We start from the raw sequence: 13,157 nt of genomic DNA on the forward strand, positions 1-13,157 counted from the left end.
ATAGGTAAGTTTATCAAGTTAACATCAGGTATGTAACACACCAGTGGTATAGGTAAGTTTATCAAATTAACATCAGGTATGTAACACACCAGTGGTATAGGTAAGTTTATCAAATTAACATTAGGTATGTAACACACCAGTGGTATAGGTAAGTTTATCAAGTTAACATCAGGTATGTAACACAAAAACACAATGACCCCCCTACCCCATCTGTTGACAAGAAACACTCTTTTTGTTCTTGCAAAAGATACTCTATTCTCAAATACTGCACACTGCATAGTTAATTTTACATGTTACATTTTCAGTGATTTTAAGTATATCTGGTAAATTGCTAACCAAAATCCATTGTTTCACATGTATAAAGCTCTTTAGACAGGAACCCTATGAGAAGTATGATTGTCTGTTCACGGACGTACAAAATATTCATGTTTTAGTAACCAAAAGTTCTAGGATATCTCTTCGATTGAGTGAACTATTGATATTGATTAATTCAGTTAATTATCAAGTACAATATTAGAAATTGAGTTAATATACTTGTAAACCCATGTCCGTAACTGTCACACATAATGACAGATGTACTTGCATCATATAATGAATTGTTCACATCATATAAAGATATATTCACATAGACTTAACACAGCTGCGGCTTTCCATACACGTACATTGTTCCTCAAGGCACTTGTTTGTCCTGTTCATAATTGTTCAGTTTAATCATGGCATTGACTCAAAACACCACCCCACCCCCCATTCATTGACCACACTGCTAATTTTAACCAAAATATTTTTGAAAGGTTTTAAATAATGAAATGTGATAAATGTCATTGGTTTCAAAACAGAAATTAAAAAATGTCATAAAAATGTTTTCTGTACTACAGCAGTTTCTAAACTAAATTACTAATTTAATTCACTTACTATTAGCTATGTTGTCCAGTATATTGCTGGCAACATGATAGCCTTGAAAATAAATACATTCTAACACCAAGGAAATGTAATATTATGATTGGCTGATAAAAAATTTTACTCACGGTATACAGTCACTCAATGTGGATACTAGATATTCCAGGGGAGAAGTAAAATCTAATTTTCCTCCTAACTTTGCACCCTGTCAGTACCATAGAAGTCTTGGCTACAGTAAGTAGTCCTTTACTAGATCATCATCAAACAAGTCTGTGTTTATAACTTTGTTTATCACTCAGTCATTCACATAATATATATTCTCCGAGAATCCAATTAATATTGTGTTCACCTTGGAATATATTTCTTTCTTGGAAGTTTATGGTGTAAAACAATAGCAAGACAAAAGGGGGTTCACAGTTAGCCTGGTAACATGTATTAAACTTGGTGATGGTCACAGGTAGCAGAGAAGAAGTGAAACACAAACACAGAAAAGTAATGTTTGATAAGACATGTAGTTTGTACTATATCTATGCCAAGTAACAGTTCAATAGTTTGTACATGTATGATAAATCAACACATTAGGGGTGAGATCAGTAGGTAAAAAAACGTATTCTTTTAGTAAGGCCTCAGAACCCCTTTCCCATCCCCTTCTAACTAAATTGGTAAAATTGTTGCACATAGCACAATCAATTTCAAATCAGTATGTAGTATTATGTAGTGCTATGAATACAAAGCCAGTATGTAGTGAGGAAAAATAGCTCTTTTATTGGCACAATAAAAGTATTTTAGTGCCATGCATAACAATTTTTTTCCCATTTTCCAATGACATTTTTAGAATTGTTTGTTTTGGGGTACAAAACAGACTTCAAATTCATTATAAAAAACCACCTCTCACCCCGACCCCACACTAAAAGAATTTAGTTTTTACCCTACATTGAACTATTGATCTCAACCATAAATAAATTTCAGACTTCTAATGGAGATGATTGCAGTTATCATACATTAGATGAACAAACATATATAGGAACTAGACTAAATATATTCCAGTATTCCAGTCTACACGTACATTTCTTCAATACTTCCAACGGTAACAGTATTTAAAGTTTATATTTACATCTTATGAAGACTTGTTCTTAGCTTGGACGTTTATTGTAGGAGCTGCGACGGGTTATTTTCGATTCTACTGCCAGGTCCTCCACCTTCGAGACTGTGCTTTTGGATATCACCTGCGTCACCTGTTGTCCGCGTTGTACGAAACGGTCAGTTTACCTGTGGACACTATGACGATGATTAACTGTGACATTTGTTTCAAGAACATAACTGAGCACTCTACCATCTTTCAGTGTTTATACTGCGAACATTGCTACTTGTGTAATTTGTGTTTTTATTCAACCAAAATTGAAGAAGAAGACTATCCGGTCTACGGTTACGGTAGTAAGGTAGTCACTTCCACACACAACGGTCACGTAGGCCTAGGTCATCGCTTCAGAATTATACAGGTACTAATCTATTCACCGTCTTCCAAAAAGCCTTTGGCTTTTTAAGTTGCCATATATACTTAAATACGTTTACAATCAATTTCAACATTTACCAAAGTTACCAAGATTAGTTTACGATTATGGCGCCGACCACACTGGCTAGTAGACTGTGCTACCTTTATATGACTGGCTTTTTACTGTCGTGTGTTTTGGCCAGTAAGTCGTGTAATAATGCCAATGGAGTTGTATCATCTCGAACATTGGAAGACTCGTATGAATCTTTCGTGGTAAAAATCCATGACTCAAATGCTAATCCATATGGTCTTCAAACAATATTAACACATCTGGTTGGACTGCCGATTACATCAACGAGGAAGTTAAGACACAGGGAAGTTTATGGTCGTCAGATCTGGCTTTATTACAACATAATTGTATTATTACTATCGGGAGATGTACATCACAATCCTGGCCCTTGTACAAACTGTGGTGAACCTATACAGTACTTTGAATCGGATCTCGAGTGTTTTGCATGTGGCAATGATTTCCATCTGACTTGCATTGATATTAATATACATGAATTAGCAGATACTTGGTCAGGAGAAGGGCTTTGGATGTGTGATGAATGCTCACCGAGAACAGGTGCAGAGGTGAGTAATGCCGACTGGGACATTAATGCAAATCAGGACATGAACAACACCTGTGATCCTAGCAGCGTCAGAAATCGAGATTTTGTGGATCCCTTCTCCCAGTTCTATAGAAAGGGCATTAAAATGCTGCATCTAAATGTTCGTTCCATGAAAAACAAATTCGATGAATTAAAGGCTATCTTGACTGATGAAAATAACAAAATAACAATTGCTGGTTTCACAGAAACATGGTTAGACTATCGATATTGTGATAATGAACTTAATGTAATTGGATATTCCTTAATTAGACGAGACAGGGGTGAAGTGAACAATACTAAAGATTATGGTGGAGGTGTGGCTGTTTATATTCGCGAGAATATAGCCTTCCATAGACGGAATGATCTGGAGCAAAACAATATTGAAATGATTGCATTTGAAATCGATTCTTCAAAGTCGAAACCTGTCATAGTTATTTTTATTTACAGGCCACCTAGTGATGATTTGAATACATGGGCAGCCAGCTTTAGTGAAAGTTTGACTATGATTGCCAGAGAAAATAAAGAGCATGTTATACTAGGTGACTTTAACATAGACCTTAGGAGTACCGACAACAAGGCAACATGCTGGCTGGACTTCATGGAAAATGAGTACGATCTTACACAACTAATAACTGAACCTACAAGGGTTACGTCGACTACAGATTCATTAATCGATCATATATTCGTATCTCATCCTGAAAATATCACTCAAAGCTTTGTTGCAAACTTTTCGATTAGCGATCACGATCCTATATGTGTCACGAGAAAACTTGCAACGACCAATAAGAATGCAGACACTATTAAGTACAGGTGTCTAAAGAATTTTTCCGAATTAAAGTTTCGTGCTGAGTTGCAAGCCCAGCCATGGTCTGTAATAGAAACATTCGACGATCCCGAAGAGTGTCTTGCTACGTGGATGCAGTTATTTGGTAGTGTCCTGGATTCGCATGCTCCATTTAAGGACAAAAGGGTCAAATACAAACGGCTACCTGACTGGTGGACTGACGAGATATCCCAGGCAAGGTCAAATCGTGATAAAGCAAATAGAAAAACGGGCTCTGAAGTCTATAAATATTGGAGAAATAAAGTAAAATCTCTCATCTACCAGGCGAAATGCTCCTACTATCAGTCAGCTTTGAAAAAAGGAACTTGTTCCATCAAGGAATTCTGGAAACATCTTGGAGATCTAGTTCCTGGCAAGACATCTCAACGATTTTCAAATATTAACATTGACGGGGACATCTTAACTGATCCAAAATCAGTTGCAGATGGTTTAAATCTTTGGTTCACATCTGTTGTTGAAAAATATGTGACCAAATTCAATCAAAGGTCTAATGTATCCATGGATAAGCTTAGGGACTTTGTGTCTGAAAAACAATCCGACTTATGTTTTGACATTCCTGAAGTGACAGTAGATTTTATAGAAAAGCAACTAAGATCGTTAGACCCAAGAAAAACTTCAGGTCTAGATGGGATTCATTCTAAATTTCTCGTGATATCTGCTGATATTATTGCTCCATCTTTGACTGCAATTTTCAATAGGTTCATTCGCTCGGGTAGTTTTCCCAGTATATGGAAAGAAGCCAAAGTGACACCTTTGTATAAGGGCGGTATTGCAAGTGACCCTAGTAATTACCGTCCAGTAAGTGTTCTTCCAATACTGTCAAAATTGTTTGAGCGACATATCCATCAACACCTTATCACTTATTTGGACCACAATGAACTACTTCATGATAAACAGTCTGGGTTTCGTACTTTTCATTCTTGTCAAACGGCATTAACTGCATTATTAGACTCTTGGTGTAATCACATTGACAACAAAGATCTGGTTGGTGTAGTCTTCCTTGATTTGAGGAAGGCGTTTGACCTTGTGAATCATGAAATATTATTTGATAAATTGCATATTTATGGTGTTAATAAAACATCCTTGAATTTATTCAACTCATATCTCGTGAATAGGAAGCAACGGGTTTCTATAAATGGTTGTATTTCTGATAGCGTTCCCCTAGAGGTTGGGTTACCCCAAGGATCGATATTAGGACCGCTTCTGTTTCTCTTGTATATCAACGATTTGCCACTTTGTACTTCGAATTGTGAAATCGATATGTTTGCTGACGATTCTACGATTCATACGTCGGCACAGTCAGTGACAGATCTTGAGTACAAGTTAAACGGTGCTCTTGGTGGTATTAGTGATTGGTGTACTGAAAACAAAATGTGCCCTAACATTGACAAGACAAAATGTATGCTAATTACAACTAGACAGAAACGAACACACTTGTCACGTAGTGACTTGAATGTGAAACTGGGTGATTATGATATTGAAAATGTTCTAAGTGAAAAGTTGTTGGGAATAGTCATAAACAATGATTTGTCATGGTCTTCACATGTAAACAATATTGTGAAGAAAATTAAATCTAAGTTATATCTCTTGGCGCGAATAAAGTGCTTCCTTCCAGAATCGGCACGGCGGCAATACTATAATAGCTTTATTTTACCTCACTTTGATTACTGTCAAGCAGTATGGGGCTGCTGCAGCAAGATCGACAACACCCGATTAAATAGTTTACTGAAACGTTCCATGAGGCTTATTTTAAATTGCGACGCCGGCATATCTCCCACCGAGATGCTAATCAGGCTAAACTGGTATCCACTCTCCTATCGTTACAAATTTAATAATGTTGTTTCAGTTTATAAAGCATTACAAGGCCAATATCCCACTTATATCAGTCGATTACTTTCACCATATAGACCTAGTCGGTCTTTGCGCTCAGTTACAAATCACTCGTTACTAGTCCCATTTGCCAGAACAAATGTTTTTAAGGAATCATTTCGAGTAGCAGCGCCTACACTCTACAATCAACTACCGGCTGCAATAAGATCTATTACTAATATTAGAAGTTTCAAAATTGCGTGTCATAAACATTACTTTCAGGGTTTCATAGATGACAATGTAAATTTTTAGTATGGTCGTATTTTTTCTGTCACTTGCTGTCTGTATTTTGTCTGTTGGACGTTTTGTGCCGTTATTGCATTTTTTTGCAATTTGTATGTAGTCTCCTTTTCTGCCATTGTATTTTAATTTGTTCTTTTTTGTTCTCGACCCTCATGAAAAAAGGCTGTTACCTATGAGGCTATCGAGTTTAAATAAAGTTTATTATTATTATTATTATTATTATTATTATACATTGACATTGAATATCTAATATCTAGACACAGGCTGGGTCAGGCACTTTCAGTCACAGTGTTTGCCACATATTATTTCAAAGTGTCCTAAATTGGTTATGTTTGTACACAATTCAACATGTTCAGGTCAATGGAGGAATAGATTTTAGAGCCAGTAAATCTTAAGGTATTTCATTTCTTATGTGTTACATGTACAGCTACACATGCAAGTTTTTCTACCACAAGATAACACAATGCAACTCATGGTGTGCAATAGCGAGAAGTCATTTCTAACAAATAACTGTTGCTTAAAGGTGGCCATGGTGCAGTGTTGTGACACCATACCATATTATGTATTGGATGTATCAAGAGACAGAGTTTATGTTATATTTATAGCTATTTTTTTATGGTTTATTTTATGCCCATACATTTTTTTGTTTAAGAGCTTGCACAGCACCCGCAAGCGGCGGCATGTGCGTCCTATATACTATGCGATGTTTTTTTTGTGGTTTTACCCAAGGATGCATTGCAGTACAATGACTACACATGCACGTTCTATGTACGATGTGCAATCTCCATGTCGATAGCGCTATCTATGATATCATCGTGAAACAGCTGCTCACAAATGAATCTACCCAGCTGTGCGAGCTGAGGGGCTTTGGCCTAGTTATGATATTAAATGTATGGACAATTTATGTACAGGAGCGTGGCTCATGATTTTGTTTAGTTGAAAAAAAAGTGACCCCCCCTTTATTCATTTCATGAAAATGATGACCCCCCCCCTTTTTGAGTCCCAAATTAAGGTGACCCCCCCCCCCCCCCCCCCCGGCCGTAAAAGCTGATCGCTCCCTTAGTATGGATCACATGATAGAACATAACGTCTCTTAGTATGGATCACATGATACATGATAGAACATAACTGCATACTATGTTCTCTTAGTATGGAACACATGATAGAGCATAACCGTTCTCCTTAGTATGGATCACTTGATGTGTGGGAGAAATTTGTAAAATCAGGGTTACAATTTAATTTTAGTATAACTTCTTACCATATCTATTTATATGCAAATAAAATGTTGTAATTTCCACTGTTATTGTTGTCTGTTCATTTTTCAGCTGGTACTACTGTAGTCACCACATCTAACATGGGAGTGGCCCAGCAGACTAGCATTCAGCCATCACAGGATGGATATGCTCCAACTGCTGCAGCAAACCCTATGCTGTCTGTTGCTGATTTCCCTCCACCAGCATATGGGCAGGCAGCTCCTGAATACTACAAGTAACAAACTTTGGGTATATCACAGGTATAAGGGGCATGATCATGACATTAACACTGTTATAGTTTATATACACTTCACTGTAGACTCACACTTAAAAAACTTTGCATCAATCATTATACATATATTTCAATCATAATAAAGAAGATTCATAAAATGTGAATCATTGTTCCCATTTCATCAGCGTATCAGTGACTATGGTGTTAATGATTTCAATATTACACAGAATTAAGTTTTGATTTTCATATATTTGAGATTTTTTGATTAAGTCTTTCAGTCCTGCCAAGTTCTTGCTATGTTATCTCCAAGGTAGATAGACCTTACAGGTAAATGCTGCCCTCTATAGAGAGTAAATTCACCAAGGTTGATAGACCTTACAGATATATACTGCCCTTTATAGAATGAGTGAAGCTGTGATATTTAGAGTGTTAAATTTTAAGTATATTGTATACAGATACCAACAAGTCGACAAGTAAAGCATACAACCAAAACACTGATTTTGAAACTACAGAGTTATGGTTAACCGACTACTAAACAAAATTATAGTAAACTGTTACATTTCACTCTCTTATTCAAGATTATCTCTATCACAAGAGTTTGCCCATTATTATATAGATCTCAGTATTAGTCACTTTCACTTTGTTGGGTTTAATTGTAGTCATGATGTTCCTTCACAAAGAGGTTGACTAATGTGTGAGGGCATCCTGTCATGGTGTATCTTGCTTGAAACTGCTATCTTTTTTCTTTTTTTTAAATCTATACCATATAACTATGGCTTGTAATTGCTTTGAAGTGTCCTGTTTGTAAGAACCTGACAATGATAGTATAGACTGGTACAGTACCAAGTTTGTCAATAAAAAGACACACAACTTAAACTGCAAAGAAACAATTATAGAGGTACCACACACACACAGTGGAGATGTACAAGTAGACAAGATATCATGGTGATTATCAGTTCGAAAGTTAACAATTGAAAGCATTAAAATCATCATATCCATGTGTAATTTTTCCAGCTGAAGTCTGTTAAATTTCTACTGATTTGTAAAAGAATAGCTGCAATACTTTGTCACTTTCAATGTGATTGGGTACAGGATCCTGCAGTGTGTGTGTTGTGTCTCAGATACTGTTAATGTGATTGGGTACAGGATCCTGCAGTGTGTGTGTTGTGTCTCAGATACTGTTAATGTGATTGGGTACAGGATCCTGCAGTGTGTGTGTTGTGTCTCAGATACTGTTAATGTGATTGGGTACAGGATCCTGCAGTGTTTGTGTTGTGTCTCAGATACTGTTAATGTGATTGGGTACAGGATCCTGCAGTGTGTGTGTTGTGTCTCAGATACTGTTAATGTGATTGGGTACAGGATCCTGCAGTGTTTGTGTTGTGTCTCAGATACTGTTAATGTGATTGGGTACAGGATCCTGCAGTGTTTGTGTTGTGTCTCAGATACTGTTAATGTGATTGGGTACAGGATCCTGCAGTGTGTGTGTTGTGTCTCAGATACTGTTAATGTGATTGGGTACAGGATCCTGCAGTGTGTGTGTTGTGTCTCAGATACTGTTAATGTGATTGGGTACAGGATCCTGCAGTGTGTGTGTTGTGTGTGTGTGTTGTGTCTCAGATACTGTTAATGTGATTGGGTACAGGATCCTGCAGTGTGTGTGTTGTGTCTCAGATACTGTTTAATCCTGCAGTGCATGTGTTGTTTCTCAGATACTGTTAATCCTGCAGTGTGTGTGTTCTCAGATACTGTTAATCTAGTGAGTTGAACTGTGTCTATCTTTGTGTTAAAAACGTGCCCTGAGTGTATTATAACTTCAAGGCAACTTCATTTCTCCTGTAACACAGTGTGTTTTGGTTTTTGGCAAATCCCCCAAATGGGACATTTTAAAGTAATGTAAGTTTATTTGACAGCCTCAATATTTATGATAAGTACATGTAATCACAGTGCCTTAACAGTAGAAATGGTCCGCTATGTTTGGCTGATCTTTAACTAAGACTCAGGGCCTGAAAATCTTGATTTTACTGAAATGTCTTTCTATCCATAGTATACATACTACTATCAAGAATACACTCACTGTCACAGAACTTTTGGATTTTCACTATTGGATAAACACTGCAAAAAAGTAACACCCATCATTGCTGCTTAGACATTTTCCTAATAGTGTCTTTTTCAACAGTGTTGAAAATCAGAAGTAACTCCTTTCATGAATCTAAAACCCTACGTCGATGACTTTAATAATTGGACGACAGTATTGGTAATCAAACCCAAACTTCCACGCCATTTAAATTATGAATGTTAATTGCCATTCTGTTGATTTAAATATTGGACAAAAACGATCAATTCGGTATTATGATATTTAATCACCTTTACACTGAAGTTGATTGTTTTCGCAAAGGAATTATCGTGAACACTGTCCTCAGCCTACCGAATTCAATCCCCGGATTCGATCACAGTTCATGGCACCGCTTGGCAGTCTATGTCTTAGGCGGGCAAATGTGAGCACCGTCCGATATCTGAGTCTTCTTTGCTCCAAATACGTACAATATTTTCATTTTAAAAAACAGCTAAATTTCATGGAAAATGCCATCTAGTTTGAACTCAGCACTTGGAAAAAAAACTATTAATGAGAGATCTATAGATTTAAATACTATCAGTGATATTTGTAACTATGGCAATGTTGTTAAATACAGTAACTTTGTGATCACCGATATTACACTCTTTGTCATAAAACTTAGCATTTGGGTGTTTGAGACACACACAATCCTTGTTTGAGACATGCATAATCCTGGTCATAAGAGCTTAGCATGTGATGTTTTATGCAACTATTTACTCTAAAACAACACATCAAAAGATGCATCAGTCTGAGGTAACTTGTACAATGTGACAATTTCATGTCGTGTTTGAGACCACTTAAACAGATGTTCAGTCCACAAACTATGTTTTTGTGTAACTTGTTGCATAAAGTTAATTTATCAAAAGCTTATAAGTAGTTATGACCATCAAAAGATGTGTCAATGTGGATATACATATCAGTTAGTCTATGCAAAAAACGTTCAGATCCAGTGCCCCGGTACATGCATTTCTGTGACAAACACCCAGTGCCCTGGTACATGTATTTCTGTGACAAACACCCAGTGCCCTGGTACGTGTATTTCTGGGACAAAAACCCAGTGTTCTGGTACGTGTATTTCTGGGACAAAAACCCAGTGCCCTGGTACATGTATTTCTGTGACAAACACCCAGTGCCCTGGTACGTGTATTTCTGGGACAAAAACCCAGTGTTCTGGTACGTGTATTTCAGTGATGAATATCCAGCCAGTATTACATTTCTTGTGCCAATTTTACAGTCATATTGTATAACTTACTTATTGGATGCATTCATTATATAAACCCAGTCCCAATCTAGCCTATCTGTAGACTTGAAGACCACTGCTACTACACTATTCTGTGATGTTTTTTATGAAATTTGAATGAAAATTCAAAATGTTTGTATAGCAGAATAGTGTAGTAGCAGTAGTTCTTTTACTTCATGTCTACAGGTTGGCTTCACCAACTTGTCAAACGGACAGAAAATTAGAAAGACAGGTGTATATATGATGGCAGGTAAACGAGATGATGGCTGGGATGAAGGGATTGGACAAGATTTTGTGCACGGAGTAGAAGAAGGTGGCAGAATTTGTGCAACTGCCACAGTGTATTCTGATGAATTTTTTTGTGAAAGTCGCAAAGAAAATTCATTTATACACAACATTAAAAAGGTTTTAAGTGTTGCCAGTCCAGCCGAAACATAGGAAGTAACTGCCCTATGGTCACTGAAAACATCAGTCGCGTACACTGTCTGCTCTGTGTATTCCCCTCCCCAACACCCCACCCTCTGGATGATGCAACTTTTGACGTCTTCTATTTTGAGTAAATTATTACATAAAATGCTCAAATGCTAAGCTTTTATGACCAGGTTTCAATGTGTCTTGAACACCTCAGTTCTGGTCATAAAAGCTTAGCATTTGGGGTTTTCTGCAACAATTTACTATAACATAGAAGACATCAAAGGTTGTGTCAGCGTTGATAGGCATAAGTTGGTGTGGTTTTGCCTGGACTGTTTGTTTTCTCACCTCAAACTGACACATTTTTATGTGTCCTGTTGTTGAGTAAATTGTTGCATAAAAAGTCAAATGCTAAGCTTTTATGACAAGGATTGTTTGTCTCAAACACCCAAATGCTAAGCTTTTATGACAAAGCGTGAGCTTTCAAAACCAATATCATGAAATTAGTCTTGAATCAAAGCCTTTTTTTTTGTATAACTTGATCTTTCTTACAAATGCTTGAACATGACAATATGACAGTTCCTGAGAAACCGTGAGGATCGCAGGACGTGTCGATATCTGTTTGTATACAGAATTGCAAAAACTGCAACAGTGACTGTAGTTGATTGCAATTATCATATGTTTCAACACAGTAATTAGTGACACAAGAAAATAAACTCAGTCCTTGTTATGTTAATTCTGGTAAGAAAACAGCTCTGTAATAACTCTTACAGTACGATGATCTTGATTGGCCAGGTGAACACACAGTTGTTACTTTTGTTATTGCTATAAAACTAAATAATTTATGAGTAAAGTAGAAGTTAATATTTTGATTTGGTTACCAAGTGTGTGTTATGTGTTAGTAACATACAATAACATTATCTATAGCATTCTATACTATGATGTTATCTATTGCATTCTATACTATGATAATGTTATCTATAGCATTCTATACTATGATAATGTTATCTATGGATTCTATACTATGATGTTATCTATTGCATTCTATACTATGATGTTATCTATTGCATTCTATACTATGATAATGTTATCTATTGCATTCTATACTATGATAATGTTATCTATGGATTCTATACTATGATAATGTTATCTATAGCATTCTATACTATGATAATGTTATCTATTGCATTCTATACTATGATGTTATCTATTGCATTCTATACTATGATAATGTTATCTATTGCATTCTATACTATGATAATGTTATCTATAGCATTCTATACTATGATAATGTTATCTATAGCATTCTATACTATGATGTTATCTATTGCATTCTATACTATGATAATGTTATCTATTGCATTCTATACTATGATAATGTTATCTATGGATTCTATACTATGATGTTATCTATAGCGTTCTATACTATGATAATGTTATATGTAGCATTCTATTCAATGAAAATGTTATCTGTAGCATTCTATTCAATGACAATGTTATCTGTAGCATTCTATTCAATGACAATGTTATATGTAGCATTCTATTCAATGACAATGTTATCTGTAGCATTCTATTCAATGAAAATGTTATCTGTAGCATTCTATTCAATGAAAATGTTATCTGTAGCATTCTATTCAATGAAAATGTTATCTGTAGCATTCTATTCAATGACAATGTTATCTATAGCATTCTATTCAATGAAAATGTTATCTGTAGCATTCTATTCAATGAAAATGTTATCTGTAGCATTCTATTCAATGACAATGTTATCTGTAGCATTCTATTCAATGACAATGTTATCTGTAGCATTCTATTCAATGACAATGTTATATGTAGCATTCTATTCAATGACAATGTTATCTGTAGCATTCTATTCAATGACAATGTTATATGTAGCATTCTATTTAATG

The 13,157-nt window shown here is 35.9% G+C and overlaps 1 protein-coding gene across 1 annotated transcript in view; it reads left to right on the forward strand.

Moving 5' to 3' along the window:
• Positions 1 to 12,325, forward strand: part of LOC144437269 (uncharacterized) — a 33,759-nt gene extending 21,434 nt beyond the window's left edge. The window contains exon 4 of the mRNA XM_078126189.1: positions 7,321 to 12,325. Coding sequence (XP_077982315.1) covers positions 7,321 to 7,487 — 167 coding nt within the window. The 3' untranslated portion in view covers positions 7,488 to 12,325. The remainder of the gene's footprint in view (positions 1 to 7,320) is intronic.
• The last annotated feature ends 832 nt before the right edge of the window (positions 12,326 to 13,157 follow it).

The sequence above is a fragment of the Glandiceps talaboti genome, chromosome 1, assembly GCF_964340395.1.
Source record: "Glandiceps talaboti chromosome 1, keGlaTala1.1, whole genome shotgun sequence".
NCBI lineage: Eukaryota > Metazoa > Hemichordata > Enteropneusta > Spengelidae > Glandiceps > Glandiceps talaboti.